The sequence below is a fragment of the Felis catus genome, chromosome A1, assembly GCF_018350175.1.
Source record: "Felis catus isolate Fca126 chromosome A1, F.catus_Fca126_mat1.0, whole genome shotgun sequence".
Classification (NCBI taxonomy): domain Eukaryota; kingdom Metazoa; phylum Chordata; class Mammalia; order Carnivora; family Felidae; genus Felis; species Felis catus.
Window position 1 is genome coordinate 1,692,858 of NC_058368.1, and position 24,060 is coordinate 1,716,917.

At 40.4% G+C, this 24,060-nt stretch overlaps 1 protein-coding gene across 10 annotated transcripts in view; it reads left to right on the forward strand.

The window, feature by feature from the left end:
• The window catches only part of IFT88 (intraflagellar transport 88), a 133,228-nt gene that overhangs the window by 69,986 nt on the left and 39,182 nt on the right, over positions 1 to 24,060 (forward strand). For all 10 annotated transcript variants that reach the window (XM_023248988.2, XM_023248958.2, XM_023249092.2 and 7 more), the window contains 5 exons: positions 2,099 to 2,185; positions 8,226 to 8,412; positions 10,462 to 10,570; positions 12,894 to 13,044; positions 13,567 to 13,682. In XM_023248988.2, the coding sequence (XP_023104756.2) occupies positions 2,099 to 2,185; positions 8,226 to 8,412; positions 10,462 to 10,570; positions 12,894 to 13,044; positions 13,567 to 13,682 (650 nt within the window). The remainder of the gene's footprint in view (positions 1 to 2,098; positions 2,186 to 8,225; positions 8,413 to 10,461; positions 10,571 to 12,893; positions 13,045 to 13,566; positions 13,683 to 24,060) is intronic.

Below are 24,060 nucleotides of genomic sequence, written 5' to 3' on the forward strand. Positions count from 1 at the left end.
ATCATGACCTGAGCCAAAACCAAGAGCTGGATGCTTAACCAACTGAGCCACCCAGGCGCCACATCTAAGACACTTTATTAATAGCTTTATTAATAGTATGAATAGCTGTTTCTAAAAGGAATGATGTAAGCTAAACTACTATATGGCATTGCATTTTTTTAATTGTTGTTAGCTTGCTTTGATAATCTACTTACAGATTTCATAAATATCGGAAAACTGATTATTTTCTCTCTACACTTTACTTTTGAGAATTTAATGGATACATGAGTTACACCTATTCATGTGCCTTATATTTTAAATTAACACATACATTTATTTTGACACAATCTAAAACTAAAGTTTAAAACCTCAGAATTCTTACTCAAAGGGAAATGTATCTTATAAAACTTAGAGATTCAAAACAGCAGTGACTTTTACATTAATAGCCATGGACGTTGTATAAAGAGTCAATGAGATAACTCCTATAGGATGAACAACATAAGTAGCAATAATTTCTGAAGTGCGTTTTAGGAGCTTCTTGGCGATTCTGCAGAAGATCCTTCCAAGAAAGTAAGTGAGAAAGAGAATCTCAAAAGTGAGCATATGATGTTGGGGTCTTTTTTCTTCTTTGTGGAATTATGAACTACTAGCCTAGAAACTTCAGTGATTTTCTTTAATCAAAAACCTTTGAAAAGAGGGGCACCTGGGTGACTCAGTCGGTTGAGCATGTGACTCTTGATTTTGGCTCAGATCATGATATCATGGTCATGGGGTTGAGCCCTGCATTGGGCTCTGCGCTGGGCACGGAGCCTGCTTGCGATTCTCGCTCTCCCTCTCCCTTTTCGTCTGCCCCTCCCCTGCACGTGCACTCTCTCTCTCAGAAAACAAACGAACAAAAAAACTTGAAAAGAATAATTACTTCTATTGGAACCTACATATGTAGAATGTATCCTTAAAAAAATTGAGTCAGCACACTAAATGGTGCTATATTCAAGGCTTCGTTTGAGGTCAGACACTTTCACAGCACACAGATTTGTCAAGATATTTTCACTAGCAGCAGCTTGTGAGCATCGTAAAAACTAAAGCAGTGTTTTTGGTTGGACTCCACTCTCTCCAAAAGCAGAAAGTGCCCAAAGCCATGCATTTTCTGTTCAGTATATGTATCTTGAAGGAAGGAAGGAAAACCCATTGCCTTTACCTGCTTTTTTTCCTGTTATTTCTCAGGCGTTTCTAGATTGAGTACTCACTCACTTTTCATGTAAGGTGTCTGACCATTCCAAATATCCTGTTTGGTTAGGATGGTCTCAGACCTGCCAAGTGGTTAAAAATGTACTTTCATTTCTCATGGCTTGAAAATATAATTATATTTGGAACTACTTGAGATAATTTTTTGTCGTAGTCCCAGAATTAGTTTCTGTCATCAGTTTTGGAAAAATTCTCGACCATTAGTCTTTCTTTCCTTTCTGGAGTTCCAGTTATGTTTGTCTTAGACCTTTTTGCTATGTTCCCATATGTCTCTTTTTTTCATCTGAGACCTTTTTTTTCATCTCTTCTTTTCCTTTGCTTATTTAGTCTGAACATTTTCTGGGATCTTGACCTTCAGATCCTGGTTGTCTCAGTAGTGCTGTAGTGCCTTCCAAAGATATTTTTAGTATTTGAATATAAATTTTCTAATTGTTCTCTGTAGAATGGTCTTCTGTAGGCTGATCTCTGATAGCCAAAAGCAGAAATTCTGATTTGCAAAGAGTAAATTTGATTGTGTCCTTTAGGTAAAAACCTCACTTACACCCCATTATGCGGGATAGACACTAAACCGTGTCATAAGACTCACAAGGCCCGATATTTACTACTGTCTGGCTGTACCTACCCTACTGTGAAACCTCTCGGTTAAGTTCTTCATTTCAGTTATTGCACTCTTAGTTTTGCTGTGTCCTTTTTTATAAATGCCGATTCTCGGATGAAATTCTCGTTCTGTCGTCTGTTTTCTTGACCATATCAGTCCATTCCCTTTGTGTCCTCCCCTGGTGTGACACTCAAGACACAATGGTCTTTACAGCAGCCTTAAGCCCGGATACTGTCCTATTACAATGATCGTAACGTCCAGATATTTCATTTCTAGGCTGTGGAGACCTTAAAAATGTTTGAAAAAAAGGACAGTAGAGTGAAAAGTGCAGCTGCAACCAACCTCTCATTTCTGTATTATTTGGTAAGTTCCGGTTCTTTTACAACGAAGAGTGGATAATGTGGTATTTTTATGTTGCTAAATTTCTCCCCGAAGAGCACGGCTAGAGAGAAGCTCCAAAGAAGACTGGTAGAGAATGTTAGTAGAATGGGGTGCCTAGAGGTCTGATCACGACAAGTTCTGGGCCAGGGGTTGAGAGGACCATCTCAGAAGAAGAAGGGAAGGAGAAAAATTATGGTGGGTAAACGTCACTCAGAAGATTACAGTGCGGATCTGCGCGGTGGGCTAGAGATCGGTTTCAGCACCATGTTAGTAGTAAAGAAAGTGATGGCTCAGGTTACATGATTTACGTAAGGTGCAGTGTCATCTATAAGAAGCATACTTTGAGCATCTGCCGGATCCCAGTCATGGGGAATACCAAAAGTCTAAAAGCTCACTAAAAGGGAGCTTCTTAATTTGGAACAAAGGAGGCATGCGGGTGGACTCAGACGGAAGAAAGGAAGGTTGGTTGAAAGTAGAGATAATAAGTGTTTCAGAAATTCAGAGAAGGCACAAAACATTTTAATTTTGGGGAGACTAAAGGGATGAACAAAAGCACAGAGACAGGAAAGGTGGGAGAGGATGTGAACATAAGGATCACTATATTTAGTTAAACCACATTCTCAGTTCCTCTTGGAACTTCTGGTTGGTGCGCCACTGAGAATCACTGCCGTGCTGAACTACTGTTAACGGTGGAAATTTTACCCCTACTCTGTGGTGATGGAAAAGAGACCAAGACCACTGGTGAGGAATAACAGCAGTATTTTAAGCCTACTGGCAAGAGAGTGGTGCCAGGTGCAGGTTGAGAGGAGGCTGCAGATTAGGGAGAAAGATGCTGAGTTTTTTTCTAATATGTTTTTAAGATTTTTTGTAGCAGTGGTAATATATGTATATATATATATTTATTAAAAAAATTTTTTTATGTTTATTCTTGAGAGAGAGAGAGAGATGGAGTGTGAGTGGGGGAGGGAGACACAGAATCCGAAGCAGTCTCCAGGCTCCGAGCTGTCAGCACAGAGCCCGACGCGGGGCTTGAACTCACGAACTGTGAGATCATGACTTGAGCCGAAGTTGGAGGCTCAACCGACTGAACCACCCAGGAGCCCCTACAGTGGTGATATATTTAAATAGTAATGGCCAACAAGCATGTGGAACTGATCTCAGATGGGAAATCGGGGATAGAGATGATTTGATGATTGTCTGCGTAGAGGTCAGAGCTTTGATAATAGATGCTATGGGCTGATCGTGCGTGTCCTCCTACCCCAACCAAATTTATATGTTGAAGCCCAAATGTGACTGTATTTGGAGGGACTTGGAGAGATACTTAGGGTTAGATGAAGTCATGAGAGCAGGTCCCCTGATGGGATTAGCGCCCTTATTAGAAGAGAAGGAACCAGAGCCCTCTCCCCGTGAGGACACAGCAAGATGTCCTCCTGCAAACCAAGAAGTGGCTCTCAGCAGACACCACATTGGCCAGCACCTTGATCTGGGATCTCCCAGCCTCCAGAACTATGAGAAATAAACGTTTGCTGTTTAAGCCAGTCTGTGGTATTTGCTATAGCAGCCTGAACTAAGACGATAGAGGGTATCTCCAGGGGCGAGAGTGTAGCACAGAACTGAGAACTGACTTTGGGATTCACATACATTAAAGAGGCAAAAATAAGAATCAGATCAAGAAGATGGGAAAGGAACTACAGTCTGATGCCTTTGAAGTAAAGGAAAAAAGGAAGGCACAAAGAGGAAGTATACAACATTGAAATCAGAGAGGTAGTCCATGAGAATGAAGGCTAGGAGAGCACTTTTGCTGGTGAGACAGCAAACTCCGAGCTGGAGATTAGCCAGAATGCAGTTTCCGGGGCAGATCTCTTTGGATTAGTACGTCAGTGAGAAGGGTTGGAAGCGCCACAGAGTGGAGGAGGGGGAAATTGGGCTGTGATGCAGTCACCACAGTCCTTAGCCAATCCTGCAGGACCCCCTGACTTGGGATGGCTGTGCAGCCCTGTCCCCCACTGTGGTGAGGGGGACGGGCCTTCGTGCCTCCGCATCAACCAGTCACTGGAGTCAGCCTGCTCACCAGGAAGGGGGCGCAGCTTTGGGCAAGGCACCTCTTTCTCATGGGGCTAGAGTAAGTCACAGAGTGGGCTGACAGCTGAGGCCGTGGCCAGCAGCATTCCCAGCACTTCTGAAGGACAGGTCTGGGGGCTGAAGCCTGGTCTCCATTGCAGTCATTACATTTGAATTTAGAAAATCACTTGTAAATTTCGTGCAAATGGTTTAATTAGCGACCAGATCTTGACCAAGTTTGATGAATGTGTGGGAGGAGACCAAGAAGATTTTTTAAAAAGAAAGAAAAATAGCTAGATTTAGGCGACTGAGCAGAGCTATCAGAGTATCTGATCAATAGTTTGTTGCACGTAGTTCTTGGGAAAATGGTTATTTTGAGGCAACGTAATGGGCCTGGTATATGATATATATTGAACATATATTATCGGTACCTAGTATGTGGTTGTATCAGTTTCTGTTGCTCTGGAATAATCTGCCCCAAAACGTAGTGGCTAAAATAACTGTGTATTTCCTCACATTCTACCTGAACAGGCTGGGCTCACTTGGGTGGTCGTTCTGCTGATCTGGCCCGGGGTCACACATCCTGCTGCCATCATCTGAAGTTTGACTGAGGCAGCATGGTCCAAATGCTTCCCTCACATGTGAGACTTAGCTGAGCCGTTGACCGGTATCTCGTTCCTCCACCTCCTCCTCCAGCAGGGGAGCCCAGCCTTCTTACGTGAGGCAGGGTCCACGAGAGGAGACCCCCGTGCACTCAGGTGGTTACCAGGCTCCTGTGTGTGTTGAATTTGTTGTTATCTTACTGGGCAAAACCAACACGGGAGAGAACCATTCAAGGGCCTGAATACTGGGAGGTGTGACCCTTTGGGGCCACTATTTTAATGATCTGTCACTGCCTGCATTCAGTGTATCCTTTCCATATGCAAAATGTACTTAGCCCTCCAGGGACTCTCATAGTCTCACCTGTCACAGCATCAGGCCCAAGAGCCATCGTCTGCTTGGGGCCTAGATAGAGGTGGGCTTTCTCAGGTGCAGGTCCTCTTGACCCAAAGGTCTGTGAACAGGAAAACACACCGTGTCTCCCATACACTTCACATCCTCCGATGAGATAAGAGTAGGGTCACTGTAATAGATACTCTTGTTCCAAAGGGGTGAGATGGAGGCACCTCGCACCCACTAGTCCTTAGTGGGTCAGACATCTAGCTAAGCACATGTGGTCCACGCCCCCGAAAGTGAGGAAGGGGACGTTCCTTAGGTAGGGCTCAGCTCTGATCCCTGGGAGTGGTGCCCTAATCCTTTGGTCTCTTGTGGCTCTTGGCTGTGCATTCTGGGAACACTTCTTTTACAGAAAAAATAACCTGTATTTGCAGCTGATTAACTTTCTTAGCCTGCTTTCTGCCCAGAAAAATTGGGGACCCGGAGGCTGTCTTTCATTTTGGACGGTCTGTCCCTTTAATCCAAGCTGGCAATGCTTAAACTGGTACAACTCCCTTAAAGACTTGGCAGGTTTCCTATAAATCTCATTTGGGGTGCCCACATGCCCCAAGAGCTGCATCCACAGTGGTTTTCAAGGCAGACAGACCCCTTTCCGCTTAGGTGCATGAGGCTGCTGTGGCGCAGAGCCCAAAGATATTTGGAAGCTTTTTTCTACCTTAAAGAGGAGTGCCTCCTTTGCCAGGCACTACCTTAAATCTTCCTGAGATGTTTCCAAAGGGCATTACAGCCACACCCTTGATCTGATCTCTGCCCTGCAACCAGTTCTTACTCTGAGACTTGCTGCTCAGAGAAACTAGGGACATGAAATAATTTTATTTTCCGGCCCAACACGTCCTTGTTTTTCTATATTTCTGCCAAACTCTAGTTGGAAAATCTGAAGTTTTCTCTTAAGCTCCTCTCTCACTGTACCTTATCAGACCCAATAAAAGTAAATTAATTGGCACTTTTAACCTCCTGCCCAGAAATCTCCTTGGCCACACGCACATATTTACTGAGTACACGTTCTGTCTTCCAAGTCAGTGTAGATGGCAGTTTTCCCAGTTTTATGACTGCAAAACATGACTTGCCCTTTATCTAGCCTCTGATAGCAATTCCTTACTCCTTCTCCATCCTCCACTACTATGGTTCTAGTGCTTTCCAGATTTTGCCTGCTGCCTAGTCCAAAAGACAAGGTTTTTTATGTTTTGAGTTTTTTATGACAGTAGCACCCCACTTTTAAGTATCAATTTTTATATCAAACTTCAGAGTCCACACAAATACATGAATATTCATAACAGCATTATTCATAATAAATGAAAGTGGGCGGGCACAATCCAGGTGTCCATCAACAGTGAATGGATAAACAAAATGTGGCCTATCCATACAATGGGATATTATTCAGCGATGAACAGGAATGAAATACTGGTGCGTAGTACAACGTGGATGAACTTTGAAAACATTTTGCTAAGCAAAGAAGCCAGACAAAAAAGCCGCATGTTATACGGTTGTGTTTATTATGAAATGTCCAGAATAAACACATCCATGGAGGTGGAAACCAGATTAGTGGCTGTCAGGGGCCAGAGCAGGTGGGAGAATGGGGAGTGACTGCTAATGGGTACAGGATATTTTGGGGGGGGTGATAAAAATGTTGTAGAAATGGATGTTGGTGATGGTGGTACAATTTTTTGAATGTGTAAATGCCTCAAAAATGTACATTTATCTGACCTGTGAATTGTATCTCAGTGTTTTGAAAGTTCATTCGGGGAAGCAGTCACTGTGAGTATCATGGGAGAAGGGATGTGGGAGCTAGAATTTACCCAGTGGTGGGGGAGCTGTGGGTGAAGGTGCAGAAGGGGGGTCAGGGGCCTGAGAAGGGATCAGCAGTCAGTGTGTGAGTGGTCCAGCGTGTCCAGCAGCCACATGAAGGGGGAGTTCTTGGAGAGACCTTTGGGAAGCAGTTGCTTCTGCACAACTGCCTCCTCCGTGGGTCCGGAGCCAAGCCCCATCGGGGATCGGGGTCACTGTGCTCAGCAGGGACAGCACAGTTGGGAGGCAGAACCAGATGTGGAGTCAAAATGAGTGAGGGCAGGCTGGAACCCACAGGCGTTTCTGCATCAGTCCTGCAACTGATGACCAGAAAAAGACCTTCAGAGAGCAAAAGCTGCTGCTTCGTGTCTGCGTCCCGCATGCCCTACAAGTTCCTTTCAGCCGACTGTGGACAAGAACCATGCAGGGAAGGGGATTCTGGGAAATCTGGTTCCTGGCTTAAGCAAGCCGGCACAGATGCTTCACTATTTAAGGGTTGAGAGGTCTGTGTCGCTTAAGTGAGTGATGTTAAGGTCCTTTGGCGGAAGAGACAGACCTAGAGACTTGCTAGAAATGCCAGACCTAGTAGGTGACGCAACCAATTGGATGGAAGGACGGGAAGATAGTGGTGCCTGTGTAGCCAGCTCGGGGCTTCAGGTGTGCACAGTACTGCAGCTGTGACGTGAAATCCGGGTGTTCAGAATGGAGCCACTTGGGGCGGCTGGGTGGCCCAGTCTGTTGACCGCCTGACTCTTGATTTTGATTCAGGTCATGATCCCAGAGTGGTGGAATCGAGCCCTGCATTGGGCTCTGCCCTGAGTGTGGAGCCTGCTTAAGATTCTCTGCCTCCTGCCCCCTCCTCATCCTGTACTCACTCTCTCTCTAAAGCTAAAAACAAATAGACAAAAAAACCATTAATAAAATGGAGCCACTTACATGTAGTGTTGTTATTCAAACCATGAGACTGTGAAGTCAGTCATTTGAAACTTGGGTAGTTGAAAGAACATGATGATTAAAAATCTTGTAGAAAAAGTCTATCAAGATCAAGATATATAAAATATTTCTGTTTATCGTATTTGTAATCTCAGAAAATCTGTTTATCATGTCTGTAGCCCAGAACAGTCAGTAGAGATATTTGACGAATCCCGAATAATTTGTGTGTGTTTTGTACTTTGTTTAGGAAAATGAATTTGCACAAGCCAGTAGCTATGCAGATTTAGCTGTGAACTCTGATAGATATAATCCCTCAGCTCTGACTAACAAAGGGAATACAGTTTTTGCAAACGGTGATTATGAGAAGGCAGCTGAATTCTACAAAGAGGCTCTAAGAAATGATTCTTCTTGTACTGAAGCACTTTATAATATTGGTAAGTAAACTAGGCAGAATTGCTTTGTTTTTCTCCTTTACAATTTTTTTCTTTCTTTTCTTATTTTAAATTGACTTACAGAGCTCCAGTTCATTAGTGGAGGAGACTGACTGACTTCCCAAATTCCTACTAATACTGAATATTCAGCTTTTGCCAAACTGATAGGTGGGAAAACAAACAAACAAACAAACAAACACATTTTCTTTATGAGCAGTTTCAAACACAAAAATTGGACAGAAAAATACCCATGTCCCTTACCAACTGTATTTAACACACTTCAACATTTTGTCATATTTACATCAGGTTTGGTTTTTAGCGAACGAAACGTTGTAAGACCTGAAGGCGCATCTTATTCCCTTCCTTGCCTGTCAGGGTCCCCTGAAACGGGTGTCATTCCTTCCTGTTCTTGCGTTTGCAGTGCGACAAACACATGTTGATACAATACTGCTTCTTATCTCTTGGGTTATTAATGAAGTTTCTTTTGAGGTTTTCTTCTCCCTGCATTGCTGTGTTTTGCTGTTTTTGGCTTGCTTGTTTGTTTTACCTTCTATGTTTTGTGTCGTAAACTTTCCTCAGATGTCTGATGATCCTGGCCTGTCTTCTCACATTTAGGAGTTTGCAGCTAAAGCTGAGCGGGATCTCTGAGGCCACAAGGGAGACTGATGTGCTGGCACGCTGCCACGGGGCCATCTGCCTGATCTGCGTAGTTGGGGAATTGCCCGCTAGTCAATTGATCCAATTGGATCCTTCCTCCCGGAGAGGAGTCTTTAATCTCCTGCCAGATGCAAAAGGAAGACCTGGCTGGGTGGGGAGGAATTAGCCATTTTAGATGAAGTCAAGGAGAGTTTAAAGTCATGTTGGAGCAAGGGAGGGTGGGACCATTCGGGTATCAGGGAAAGAGCAGAGGGAAGTGAATAGCAGAGGCCTTAATGCAGGAGATTTCTTGCCTAGATATTGATTTATTTATTCTCTTTATAAGTTTTAAGTACTTTTCCTAGTCTGTTGCTTAGCTTTTAATTGGTCATTTGTTTTGTCAAACAGGTTTTCTAATTTTATAGAGTCAAATTTGGCTTTTGGAAAGTTTGTGGCTTCATTTATTTATTGCTTTACAAAGCCCTTCCCTACCCCAAGATTATAAAATCATTTTCCTATATTTTCTTTTCATACATTTACATCTTTGTTTTTTTCTATTTAGTTTTTTTTAATTATAAATTTATTGTCAAATTGGTTTCCGTACAACACCCAATGCTCATCCCAACAGGTGCCCTCCTTAATACCCATCACCCACCCTCCCCCCCTCCCAGCCCCCATCAACCCTCAGTTTGTTCTCAGTTTTTAGGAGTCTCTTATGTTTTGGCTCCCGCCCTCTCTAACCATTTTTTTTTTCTTCTATTTAGTTTTAAAGTAAGTTTTGGGTGTATTCAAAACAGGAATACATTCAAAATAGGAATCTACATGTGTTTTTTTAGTTTTATTTATTTTTTTTGGGGGGGGACAGAGAGAGACAGATCATGAACAGGGGAGGGGCAGAGAGAGAGGGAGACACAGAATTGAAACAGGGTCCAGGCTCTGAACCATCAGCCCAGAGCCCGACGCGGGGCTCAAACTCACGGACCGCGAGATCGTGACCTGGCTGAAGTCGGACGCTTAACCAACTGCGCCACCCAGGCGCCCCGGAATCTACATGTTTTAATTCACGTGTAGTCGGTTGTCCTGGCTCCATTTCTTACTAGTCCCTTAGTCCCCGTTAAGTTTCAATGCCCATTAATTCTGTAACTGAGTCAGTTTCTGAACTGTGCATTCTGCTAGTCTGTCTACTCCTGTTTCCCTGCCTCACCTTAAAATCACGATAGTGCTCTAGTATGTTTTGGTATCTGCCCAACAATAGTGGAAAAGCCCCTCCCCTGCCTTGTTCTTTTTCAAAAAAATTCCCATTCATCTCTCTCTTCTGGATGAATATTTACGTATATTTAAAAATTTATCCTGTGACTTTGAGAAAATTACTTACCAGTAAAAATGCTTATAGCTTTTCTTTTTCTTCTTTTTAAGGCCTTACCTATAAGAGGCTAAACCGGCTTGATGAAGCTTTGGACTGTTTCCTGAAACTTCATGCAATCCTAAGAAACAGTGCCCAAGTTCTTTACCAGATAGCAAATGTGTATCTTATGTGAAAAACTTGAGGACAGTTGTTAATTCACTCAATTGGTGATTGAGTACCAGTCGTTAAATAACCTTAGCCAATGAGGTAATTGATGAGGATAATATTTTAAATCCTATCACATTAATATGTGATAAAAATATTATTTGAGTGATACAGCTTTATTTTTTAATTTTAATTCCAGTATTTTACATTTTTATAAAATGTGTATCTTTTTAAATTTTAATTCTATTGTATATAATATAATATAATATAATATAATATAATATAATATAATATAATATAATATAATATAATTACACTAGTGTTATATTAGTTTCAGGTGTACAATATAGTGATTCAACAACTCTATGCATTACTCAGTGCTCATCGTGATGAGTATACTCTAATCCCTATCACCTGTTTTACCCATCTCCCCGCCCCCATCTTCTCTCTGGTAACCCTCAGTTTGTTGTCAATAGTTAAGAGTATGTTTTTTGGTTGATCCTGTTTTAAAAGATCATTTGCATTATAAAAGAAATTATTAAAAGGTTAACACTATTATGTCTTAATTTGGGGGGGAAATAATTGAAATAGCAATTGAGCACAGATGTTTAGTACACATAAGCTATTCATTGACTGTAGGTTAGATTGTATTAACTCTGAGTCTTGTAGGGTATTTTTGAAGCAGTAACTTACTGTTTAAAAGGAAAATATTATTTATTACTGATTAGTACTGCTGATTGAGTTTGGTTAATTTATCTTCATTATTTTAGCTGACATATAGGCTTAATGAGTATAACTCTCCAAAGGCCTTTACCCTACAAAATTAGCCAGTAGTTTATATGAATTCACTCACTTACTCCGTTCATTCAGTAGTCACTTATTGACTGTGTGCTGTGCCACAGTCACAGTATTATGTTTAGAACTCTGTGCCAGTATTATGTTTAGAACTCTGGGGAATGTGGAAAAGTAAAACATTCCTCCCTGGTCAGTTTCTTCTACAACTCCTGGCTCTCTTTAGTTTGTTTGTTTTCTTTTTTCCCTCCTGCCTTTGGTTAGAAAAGCAGAAATTTGTTAATGTTTTTAATGCCTTTGAAACTATTTGAAAAACAATTTAATTTCTCTCCTTATTTTAAAAATAATCTTTCAAAACAACATTTGGGAAGAGTTAAAATCTTATGTAGGTTTTTAAGTTACCATTATCTTGATACAAGTTAGTTTCTTTTTTTTAAATGTTTATTTATTTTTTGAGAGAGAGAGAGCATGAGCAGGGAAGGGGAAGAGAAAGATGGGGACAGAAGATTCAAAGCAGGCTGGGCGCTGACAGAAGCAAGCCCGATGTGGGGCTTGAACTCACAAGTGGTGAGATCATGACTGGAGTTAAAGTCAGAGACACTCAACTGACTGAACCACCCAGGCACCCCTCTTGATATAACTTTTATACAGAGGTTAGGGAAAAGTATGTTATGACATATACCATTAATAATTTTAAGTACTATGTACTCTACTTTTGTTAGAGAGCATAAAACATTTTTTAATAAAAAAGCTATTTTTAGAGCAGAGGATTTCATGCTCATTCCTTTTAGCCTCTTTGTTTTGTCCACTTAATCTGTCTGAAATTGCCACCGTCATGATCTGATACTTCCCAGTTCCTGATCAGCTTGGATTCAGTTAAGCAATTGATAATTTTAAGGCTGTTTCAATCGTTTTCTTATTTTTATATTTCTTTTATGGTATCACATTTGTCATCATTGAAAACAGAAGCTTCTTTCTCAATAAAACTTTAGATTGGAATATGTTCATTTCATTGAGACATTTAATGTAAAAATAAATAGTAGTCAATAAGTATTGCTGTGAATAAATTATTTGAGTGTATACAAAGGATTTACTAGGCACTTGCTACAAAAAAAGAATACCCTATTTTGGGCTTTTAATGTAATTGGGGAAAACTCAAAGGAAAATACATGGAAACTCTTCCCTTAACATGTTCGACATATTAAGAGAAGTAGAATTGAACACAACTTTCAGGCATTTCTATTAAGGACAAATTTTGGACAGTGCTTCGAATAAAAGAGCAAACTGTTAATTCTACTAGAAATTTGGGAGTTGATCTTAGTGGATACTAATGAAGCAAAAGGAAAAGCAAGGTATATATGGAGCATGAGTGTTACTTACAGTGCCCCATTTTCATCCCCATCCCTGAAGAAATTCAGAATAAACAGTATTCAGTAGCACATTACTATAGGCTAAGAAATATTTTCATTGTAATGTTGTATTTAGGTTTGCTTATTTATTAATGAATTTGGAAAAATTGTGTTATGCTTAACTAAAACTTTCCAAGATATGAATTAATGGAAGATCCCAATCAAGCTATTGAATGGTTAATGCAACTGATCAGTGTTGTTCCAACTGATTCTAGAGCTCTGTCTAAACTAGGAGAATTATATGATAGTGAAGGAGATAAATCCCAAGCATTTCAGTACTACTATGAGGTAAGTATAATTTTATTTTCCTTTTACTTTTTAGCCTTTTATATATTGTTATAAAGCATTCAGCAGAAAAGAAAACAACAGTCAGCAGACCGTTTAGTTTTTAAAATTTAGAAATGCTTACTGGTTTTTAAATGAATGATGATTTAAAATAAAATAAAGCATTTGTGGAATATAAAATTTTTTAATAATTTTAATGCAAAATTAAATTAAAATCACATTCATTTTTCCCTTGAAGCATGATTTTGATCCTTTTTAAAATTCTATTACTTATTTAATTTGATTCAGATCATCTATCAGTACATCGAAAAGCTATTTATAGGTAATTTAAAAATGTACATCAAACATTAAGTGTTCTAAATCTTGTAGTTTCAAAACATAAAGTGCTTATGACCTTATGACAGCTCATGCTTTTTTGTTAAGAAATTTCATATTGGTAAAGTAAATCCTTTCAATAGGTTAAATGTTGAGGTGTAAATTCTACGTTGCCACTGATGTTGTATTGTCATGTCCATATTTTTCTAGTCATACAGGTATTTCCCCTCTAACATTGAAGTTATTGAGTGGCTTGGAGCTTATTACATTGACACCCAGTTTTGTGAAAAAGCCATTCAATACTTTGAAAGAGCTTCTCTTATACAGTAAGTAATTATTCTGATTTCATGTTTACTTAAATGTGTTGGGATTTGATTTTATCCCTAGAATTAGAATCTGATAAACATATTACATTCATGAACAAATATTAATGAACATTCATGTATTATTTCCATTAAAAAATTTTTTTTTTAATGTTTATTTTTGAGGGAGAGAGAGAGGGAGAGACAGAGCATGAGCAGGGCAGGGGCAGAGAGAGAGGGAAACACAGAATCCGAAGCAGGCTCCAGGTTCTGAGCTGTCAGCACAGAGCTTGACATGGGGCTCAAACCCATGGACCATGAGATGATGACCTGAGCCAAAGTTGGACACTTAACAAACTGAGGCACCTAGGCACCCCATTATTTCCATTTTCTTGAATGAAGTTCCATTTTATTTGGTCCTTATTGTGTTAAATATATTACCTTTTTATGCAAAAGTTTAAAAAAATACTTTCCTTGAGTTATTTTGCTCTGTGTATTTTTCTTACATTTCAACAAACAAGTATTATTTCTTTATCAATTAGAAAATCACTAACTCGGTTGTAGGACAAAGTTTCATTTCTGAAAGAGTCCTAATAGAAATAAATTGTGTTGTTTCCAATTTATAATCAATTCACATTGTATATTACAAATTAAACTTTTTTTTTTCTTTTTAGAGCATGCAACTCTTTTTTTTTTAATGTTTATTTATGTTTGAGAGAGGAAAGACAGAGCATGAGCAGAGGAGGAGCAGAGAGAGAGGGAGACACAGAATCTGAAGGAGGCTCTGAGCTGTCAGCACAGAGCCCGATGCAGGGCTTGAACCCATGAACTGCAAGATCATGACCTCAACCAACTGAGCCACCCAGACGCTCCAAATAAATAAGTGTCCAACATTGGCAGCTCAGGTCACGATCTCACAGTCTGTGGGTTCTAGCCCCACATCAGGTTCTCTGCTGTCAGCACAGAGCCCTCTTTGGATCCTCTGTCCCCCTCTCTCTCTGCCCCTACCCCACTCATGCTCTCTCTCAAACATTTTTTAAAAATAAAATACAGTTGGGGCGCCTGGGTGGCGCAGTCGGTTAAGCGTCCGACTTCAGCCAGGTCACGATCTCGCGGTCCGTGAGTTCGAGCCCCGCGTCGGGCTCTGGGCTGATGGCTCAGAGCCTGGAGCCTGTTTCCGATTCTGTGTCTCCCTCTCTCTCTGCCCCTCCCCCGTTCATGCTCTGTCTCTCTCTGTCCCAAAAATAAATAAACGTTGAAAAAAAAAAAATTTTTTAAAAAAATAAAATACAGTTTATTTATTTATTCTGAGACAGTGTGTATGAGCAGGGAAGAAGCAGAGAGAGATTTTTTTAAGTTTATTTATTTTGAACGTGCATGCATGCAAGAGAAAAAGAGGGAGAGAAGGGGAGAGACAGAATCCCAAGCAGACTGCACTGTCAGCACAGAGCCCAACACAGGGCTCGAACCCATGAACCGTGGGATCATGACCTGAGCTGAAATTGAGAGTCGGACACTTAGCCAGCTGAGCCACCCAGCTGGTGGCCCCAAAACCTTTAAAAATTTTTTTAAATTTTTTTTTCAGCGTTTTTATTTATTTTTGGGACAGAGAGAGACAGAGCATGAACGGGGGAGGGGCAGAGAGAGAGGGAGACACAGAATCGGAAACAGGCTCCAGGCTCTGAGCCATCAGCCCAGAGCCTGACGCGGGGCTCGAACTCACGGACCGCGAGATCGTGACCTGGCTGAAGTCGGACGCTTAACCGACTGCGCCACCCAGGCGCCCCTAAAAATTTTTTTAAATAAAGTAGGAGTCAACAACTACCCACTACCACCCATTGTCTGTTTTTTATGGCCTGAGAGCTAAGACTGGTTTTATGCCTTGTTAAATGGTTTAGAAAATAAGAGTACTTGTGTCATGTGGGAAAAAAAAGAATTATGGATAAATTAAGACATTTTCAGATAAACAAAAGCTGAGGGAGCTTATTACCAGTACACCTACCCAATGAAAAATGCTAAAGGGAGTCCTTCAGTCTGAAATGAAAAGATGCTAGACGGTAACTCCAAGACCTAAGAAAAAATTAAAGAAGATTGTAAAGGTAACTTCATAGGTAAATATAAAAGTACAACACTTTGTACTTTTGGTTTGGCTTATAACCTCTCTTTTCCCTATATGATTTAAAAGGCAAATACATAAAAGAAAGAATGCACAGAAAAGGAATGATGGGAATCAAAATAGTACACTGTAAAAAATCAACTAAATACCAATAAAGGGCAGTAATGGAGGAATTGAGGAACTAGAAACATGTAATACACAGAACAAATAGCTATATAGAAGAAACAATCATTCTATATCAGTAATAACAAATAGAAATATATTAAACTTTTCCAGTAAAAGAAAAAGATTGACAGATTGAATAAGAAAATCAGTATCCATCAGTAAACTATCTACAAGATACTGAATAAACCCACAATTAGAAGAAGAAAGGAAATTATAAAGATTGTATCAGAGGGGTACCTGGGTGGCTCAGTTGATTAAGCATCTGACTTCAGCTCAGGTCATGATCTCACAGTTCGTGGGTTCCGACCTCACATCAGGCTCTAGGCTGACAGTGTGGAGCCTGCCTGGGATTCTCTGTCTCTCTCTTTCTCTGCCTCTTTCCCTCTTATGTACACACACACACTCTCTGTCTCTGTCTCTGTCTCTCTCTCTCAAAAATAAATAAGTAAATATATCTTTAAAATAAATATTCCAGGGGCGCCTGGGTGGCGCAGTCGGTTAAGCGTCCGACTTCAGCCAGGTCACGATCTCGCGGTCCGTGAGTTTGAGCCCCGCGTCAGGCTCTGGGCTGATGGCTCAGAGCCTGGAGCCTGTTTCCGATTCTGTGTCTCCCTCTCTCTCTGCCCCTCCCCCATTCATGCTCTGTCTCTCTCTGTCCCAAAAATAAATAAAAAAATATTCCAACAAAGTTGGGGTGCCTGGGTGGCTCAGTCAGTTAAGTGTCTGACTCATGATCTTGGCTCAGGTCTTGATCTCACAGTTGTGAGTTTGAGCCCCATGTTGCACTTTGTGTTGGGCTGTGCACTGGGCATAAAGCCCACTTAAGAAAAAAAAATCCAACAAAGAAAATCCCCAGACCTAGATAGTGTCACTAGTGAATTCTATTGAGATGGTTGATTTTATGTGTCAACATGACTGGCCACTGGCTGCCCAAATTATTTCTAGGTGTGTCTGTAAGAGTGTTTCCAGATGAGGCTAACATTTGCAATAGACTCAGTAAAGCAGATTGCCCAGCTCACTCTAATATTCACATGGAATCTCAAAGGGATCTCGAATAACCAGAACAATTTGAAGAAGAAGAAAGTTAGAGTTATCATACCTTCTGATTTCAAAATTTGCTACAAAGCTGCAGTAGTCAAAACAATATGGTATTGATATAAAAACGGACGTACAGATGAATGGAATCTAGAACTCAGAAATAAGCCCTTGTGTATATAGTAAATTGATTTTCAACAAAGGTGCCAAGACCATTCGATGAGGAAAGGACAGTCTTTTCAACAAAAGGTGCTCAGAAACATATCCTCTTGGAAAAGAATGAAGTTGAACCCTTACCTTACACTGTATATAACTTAATTCAGGGGCACCTGGGTGGCTCGGTTGGTTAGTGTCCACCTCTTGATTTTAGCCCAGGCCATGATATCAGGGTTGTGGGATTGAGCCCTGTGTCAGGCTCCAAGCTCAGCATGAAGATTCTCTCCCTCTGCCCCTCTCCTCTGCCTGGGTGTGCCCCCTCTCTCTAAAATTAAAACAAAACAAAACAAAATTTTAAATGGATCAAAGACCTAAATATAAGGCCTAAAAGTATGAATCTCAGGAGAAAACAGAGAGGAAAATCTTTATGCCATTGGATTTGACAATGATTTCTTAGATGTGACACCAAAAGCACAGACAATAAAAGAAAAAAATAGATACACTAGACTCATTAAAATTTAAAACTTTTTTACATCAAAAAGCTCTATCTACTGGCACAAAAACAGACACTCAGATCAATGAAACAGAATAGAGAACCCAGAAATGGACCCACAAATGTATGGCCAACTAATCTTTGACAAAGCAGGAAAGAATATCCAATGGAATAAAGACAGTCTCTTCAGCAAGTGGTGCTGGGAAAACTGGACAGCAACATGCAGAAGAATGAACCTGGACCACTTTCTTACACCATACACGAAAATAAACTCAAAATGGATGAAAGATCTAAATGTAAGATAGGAAGTCATCAAAATCTTCAAGGGGAAAGCAGGCAAAAACTTCTTTGATCTTGGCCACAGCAACTTCTTACTCGACACATCTCCAGAGGCAAGGGAAACAAAAGCAAAAATAAACTCTCGAGACTTCATCAAGATAAAAAGCTTCTGCATAGCGAAGGTAACAGTCAGCAAAACTAAAAAGCAACCGATGGAATGGGAGAAGATATTTGCAAATGACATCAGATAAAGGGTTAGTATCCAAAATCTATAAAGAACTTACCAAACTCAACACTGAAAAAACAAATAATCCAGTGAAGAAATGGGCAAAAGACATGAATAGATACTTCTCCAAAGAAGACATCCAGATGGCCAACTGACACATGAAAAAAATGCTCAACATCACTCAGCTTCAGGGAAATGCAAATCAAAACCACCTCATGCAAATGCAAATGAGATACCACCTCACACCTGTCAGAATGGCTAACATTAACAACTTAGGCAATAGCAGATGTTGGTGAGGATGCGGAGAAAGAGGATCTCTTTTGCATCGTTGGTAGGGACGCAAGCTGGTGCAGCCACTCTGGAAAACAGTATGGAGGTTCCTCAAAAAATTAAAAATAGAACTATCCTACGATGCAGCAATTGCACTGCTAGGCATTTATCCAAGGGATACAGGTGTGCTGTTTCGAAGGGACACAGGCACCCCAGTGTTTATAGCAGCACTATCAACAATAGCCAGAGTATGGAAAGAGCCCAAATGTCCATTGATGGATGAATGGATAAAGAAGATGTGGTATATATATACAATGGAGTGTTACTTGGCAATCAAAAAGAATGAAATTTTGCCATTTGCAACTACATGGATGGAACTAGAGGGTATTATGCTAAGCAAAATTAGAGAAAGAGTAATATCATATGACTTCACTCATATGAGGACTTTCAGATACAAACCGGATGAACATAAGAGAAGGGAAGCAAAAATAATATAAAAACAGGGAGGGGGACAAAGCATAAGAGACTCTTAAATAAGGAGAACAAACTGAGGGTTACTGGAGGGGTGGTGGGAGGGGGGATGGGCTAAATGGGTAAGGGGCATTAAGGAATCTATTCCTGAAATCATTGTTGCACTATATGCTAACTTGGATGTAAATTTTAAGAGTAAATTAAAAAACAAAAGACTCTATCAACAGAATGAAAAGACAGCCCACATATTTGCAAGTCTATATCTGATAAGGGGCTATATCTAGAATATACGAATAACTTCTATGACCCAATAACAACAATAACAACAACAACAAAAACAATTTAAAAATAGGCAAGGGATTTGAATAGACATTTCTCCAAAGTAGGTATACAGATAGATGATCAATAAGCACATGAAAGTATGTTCGACATCATTAGTCATTAGGAAAATGCAAATCAAAATCACAATGAGACACCACAGCTTTTAGGGTAGCGGTTATACTTGAAAAGAGCAACAACAAAATAATAAGTGGTGGGGTGGTTGAGTACCTGGAGAAATTGTAACCCTGTGCGTTGTTGGTGGAAATGTAAAATGGTGTTTTATGGAAAACCATCTCGTGGTTCCTCAGAAGGCTAAACTTAGAATTACCATGTGATGCAACAATTCTACTCTTAAATATATACAAAGGAATTAAAATCTGAGACTCAAACAGATACTGGTAGATTCATTAACATATCATTTTTCACAATGGCCAAAAAGTGTCAACAACCCAAGTGCCCATCACTGATGAATGACAGGCAACAAAATGTGGTTGTATATATGCAGCGGGGTATTCCACCATGGAAAGGAACAGCATTGTGACACATGCTGCAACATGGAAGGACCTGGAAAACATCATACCAAGTCAAAGAACCCAGACACAGAAGAGCAAGTATGGTGTGATCCCACTTGTATGAAGTGTCTAGAACGGGCAAATTCATAGAGACGGATAGTATATTAGAAAGTTACTAGAGTTTGAGGGGAGAAATGAAGTTATTACTTAATGATTGTGGGGTTTCTGTTCGGCTAATGAAAAAGATTATGAAATAGTGGTGATGATTGTACAACTTTCTGAATGTAATTAATGCCACTGAGTTGTATATTTTAATCATAATTTTTAAAAATTAATAATGTGATGGGGTGCCTGCATGGCTCAGTTGGTTGAGCATCTGACTCTTGGTTTCGGCTCAGGTCATGATCTCACGGTTGATGAGTTCAAGCCCCACATTCGGCTCTGTGCTGACAGCATGGAGCCTACTTAGGATTCTCTCTCTCCCTCTGTCTCTGCCCCTCCCCTTCTTGCTCTCTCTCAAAATAAATAAATAAACTAAAAAAATTAATGAGACATACCAAAAACCTTTGAATTTTACACTTTATATGAGTGAATTGTATGTTACATGAATTATATTTTAATAAAACTATAAAAAGAGGATACCTACTATATGATTTCATTCATGTAAAGTTCAAAACCAGTCTAGATCAGTATTCAAAAGTCAGGATAAAGTTGCCTGTATTAGATAAAGGAGGTAATGTTGAGGGTGTAAAGGAGGCTTCTAGGGTGTTTGCAACATTCTGTCTCTTGAACTGTAGAATAATTACATGAGTGTTCATTTTATATCAGTTTATTGAGCTGTATAGTTATGTTTTATGTGTCTTTCCATATGTGTTATGCCTCACAATAAAAGATTTAAAAATTAAAGAAAAAAGACAGTGTGAGCAAAGAAAGACAATACAGCCCTACCCCTGGGGGAGCCATTTGGAAATGTAGGGGGAGGGGCATATTTTAGGGTCATGATGATAGGGAGGCACTGCGAGCATTAGGTAAGCAGCCACCAGTGACGGTAAACATTCAGTAATGCATAGAGGACCTGTACAGTGAACGGTCCCATCCTAAACGCCAACAGTACCGTCACCAAATGCTGCATTAGAACATGTTATAGGAAAACAGGGAGGGGGACAAAAACATAAGAGACTCTGAAAAATAGAGAACAAACAGAGTGTTACTGGAGGGGTTGTAGGAGGGGGCGTGGGCTAAATGGGTAAGGGGCATTAAGGAATCTACTCCTGAAATCATTGTGGCACTAGATGCTAACTTAGATGTAAATTAAAAAAATAAATTAAATAAAATTTTTTTAAAAGATACAATGGAAATGTTTCTTATTTATTTATTTTTTTAAACGTTTATTTATTTTTGAGACAGAGAGAGACAGAGCATGAACGGAAGAGGGTCAGAGAGAGAGGGAGACACAGAATCTGAAACACGCTCCAGGCTCTGAGCCATCAGCCCAGAGCCTGACGTGGGGCTCGAACTCCCGGACTGCGAGATCATGACCTGAGCCAAATTCGGACGCTTAACCGACTGAGCCACCCAGGCGTCCCGGGAAATCTTTTATAAACTATAAAGATCCATGCAAATAAATACTTTTCTAAAATGAAAAAAAAACAACAACATGTTAATAGTGGGGCACCTGGGTGGTTCAATCAGTGAAGCGTCTGACTTTGGCTCAGGTCATGATCTCATGGTTTGTGAGTTTAAGCCCTTGGTCAGGCTCCGTGCTGGCAGCTCAGAGCCTGGAGCCTGCTTCCCATTCTGTGTCTTCCTCTCTCTCTGCCCCTCCCCCACTCATGTTTGTTCTCTCTCTCTCTCTCTCTCTCTCTCTCTCTCTCTCTCTCTCTCAAAAATGAATTAAAATGTTAAAAATAATTTTTTTTAAAGAACATGTTAATAGTATGATTTTGTTCCTGAGATTTAATCTTAAAATTCTAAAGTCTTTTCTCTGGGGCCATTCAGTGTATTCAGAGGAACATCCTCAGATCTGCGTCAGGAGTATAAGCCTGGGCTGCTGCCCAGCCGGCAGGGACTGGGCTGAGGATCTCAGTGTCCAGAAGCAGACCCTTTGCCTCATGCTGCAGTCCTCAGTCCAGCACCTCGAACCAGCCGAGCCCCCCTGGCCGGGAGCCTTCCTGAGCGGCTCTTGAGGGTGAGGGGTTATTACCTGGCTGCACGGGGTGAGGGGGCCCCACTGCTTCTCAGTCACATTTCCAGTCTTTTCCTTTTTATAGTTTCATGCTTTACTGCTCCTTCCTCAGTGCCGGTGATCCCAATTCTTGAACACTTCTGGTGATTTGCAGGGGAGATCTGAGCACCTCTCATCAGTATGCTGTTGGCAAGCACTTGAGTTTTACCTTTCTTTGCCCTCCTGAAGTCAGTTTCCATTTTTTTTTAGTCCATCATCCATCATTTGTATATGGTTTTATATGGTTTGAGTTTGATCTGACATAGAGTTTATCTTTCTTATTCTCCTTTGTTTGGGGAGGTTAATTTCCAGAAAAGACATTGTGCAATAAGAGATTTTTTTAAATTTTTTAATGTTTGTTTATTTCTGAGACAGAGAGAGACAGAGCATGAGTGTGGGAGGGGCAGAGAGAGAGGGAGACACAGAATCCGAAGCAGGCTCCAGGCTCCGAGCTGTCAGCACAGACCCCGACGCGGGGCTCGAACTCACGAGCTGCGAGATCATGACCTGAGCCGAAGTCGGTCACTCAACCGACTGAGCCACCCAGGCGCCCCTGTGCAATAAAAGATTTTGAACTCTGCCATCTTTAATGCAGAAATCATGACTCTCAGATGGTGCTTACTTATTCCATGTGTGGAGATAATAATTCTTCTCTGAGACAGTTTTCAAACTGCATTCCTCATTGCTTTCTGGACGTGTGACATAAGGAATTTATTCAGGATATTATGCTGGTAAATACTATCGGGACAATAACCTTAGGCATAGGATGCCCGTGTCTCAGTTTCTTTTCCTTAAAGGTGAACAGATAGAATGAATTCCTACCCGAGGCCACTTCCAGTTCTGAAGTTCCATGATTCTATAAAGCCAAGTCATTACAGATTTAAAATACGTAAAACCTTTAGTTTGTTAATACTGTGCTAGGCAATTTATAACCAATTTGCTGGTTTGGAGGTGGTGTTATTCTAAATCACTATGTCTTAAATGTGCTGCCTGTAAATAGTAGTATTTTTCTCTGAGGATTGAGGAGAGGAGTAGGCATCCACTCAAGAAATAAACTTGGCTTACTACTTATAAACTAGGTTCTGATGGTAAGACAGATAAAAGAGACAAACCAAAACAATTAGGCTTGTTTGCTTTTGTGCAAAACTATCCTGTCCTGTATTAATAGTGTCTGGGCTCTCTCCAGTTCCTAAAACTATCAGTACGAACGTGGCAGCTTAATTCTGAAGATTAATAAATTTATCTCATGTCCTAAAGACATGAGACTGCATTTCTCATACATGAAAGCTTCTCGACTATTATAATGCATAAAATCTTTTGCTGATCATCTACATCAAATCAGTGCCCAATTATGTATGCTAATGGAAACAAGCAATGTCACAGATCATCTGTAGTTATGATCCACTAGAATTAGTAATCCAGAATATTACCTAATACCTTATTAACATTAAGTCATTGAGCCCTGTTCTTCCTCTTTACTGGGCTACTTTAGTGGTTGAAAATAATTACTCCATTTTCCACATGAGGATGCACACACATTCATGCACGCACTACGTAGCAGCTGCTCTGGTGGCTGTTTTTTCAATTTCCCAGTAGGGGGCATTCATGAAATAAGGCTTTCCTGAAGAAGAGAAGAGAAGTGGTTATAATAATCACTAATGTTTATTATTTAGATACATTGTGCTACGTAATCCTCACAACTGATTTATGACATGGGTGCTGTTATCCTTCCCACTTTGTAGATGAGTAAACATGAGCACAAATTTAAGTAACTTACCAAGTTAACAGAATGAATAGTGTACCAAACTAAAAATCATAATCCCAACCTTTCAGGAAATTATAAAGACATATACTTGAATATGTAAATGAGGAGTTAATGATGAATGATCACCCAGCATATATCAGGCATCATGCCAGGTCCTGGGAACACAAAAGACTCTGCTGCCCTCAGGAATTTATAGTTTAATAAGGTATTCGGAAACATAAATAAGACTACAGTATAGTAAATGCAGTGCCAAAGAGATTCTAGGATGTTAGAATGAGTCCACAGAACAATCTAATCTGGTCTGGCAGGGAAGTGGGTCATGAGGTTGGGATGAGCCTCCAAGTGGAGGTGACGGTGTGTGCAAAGATC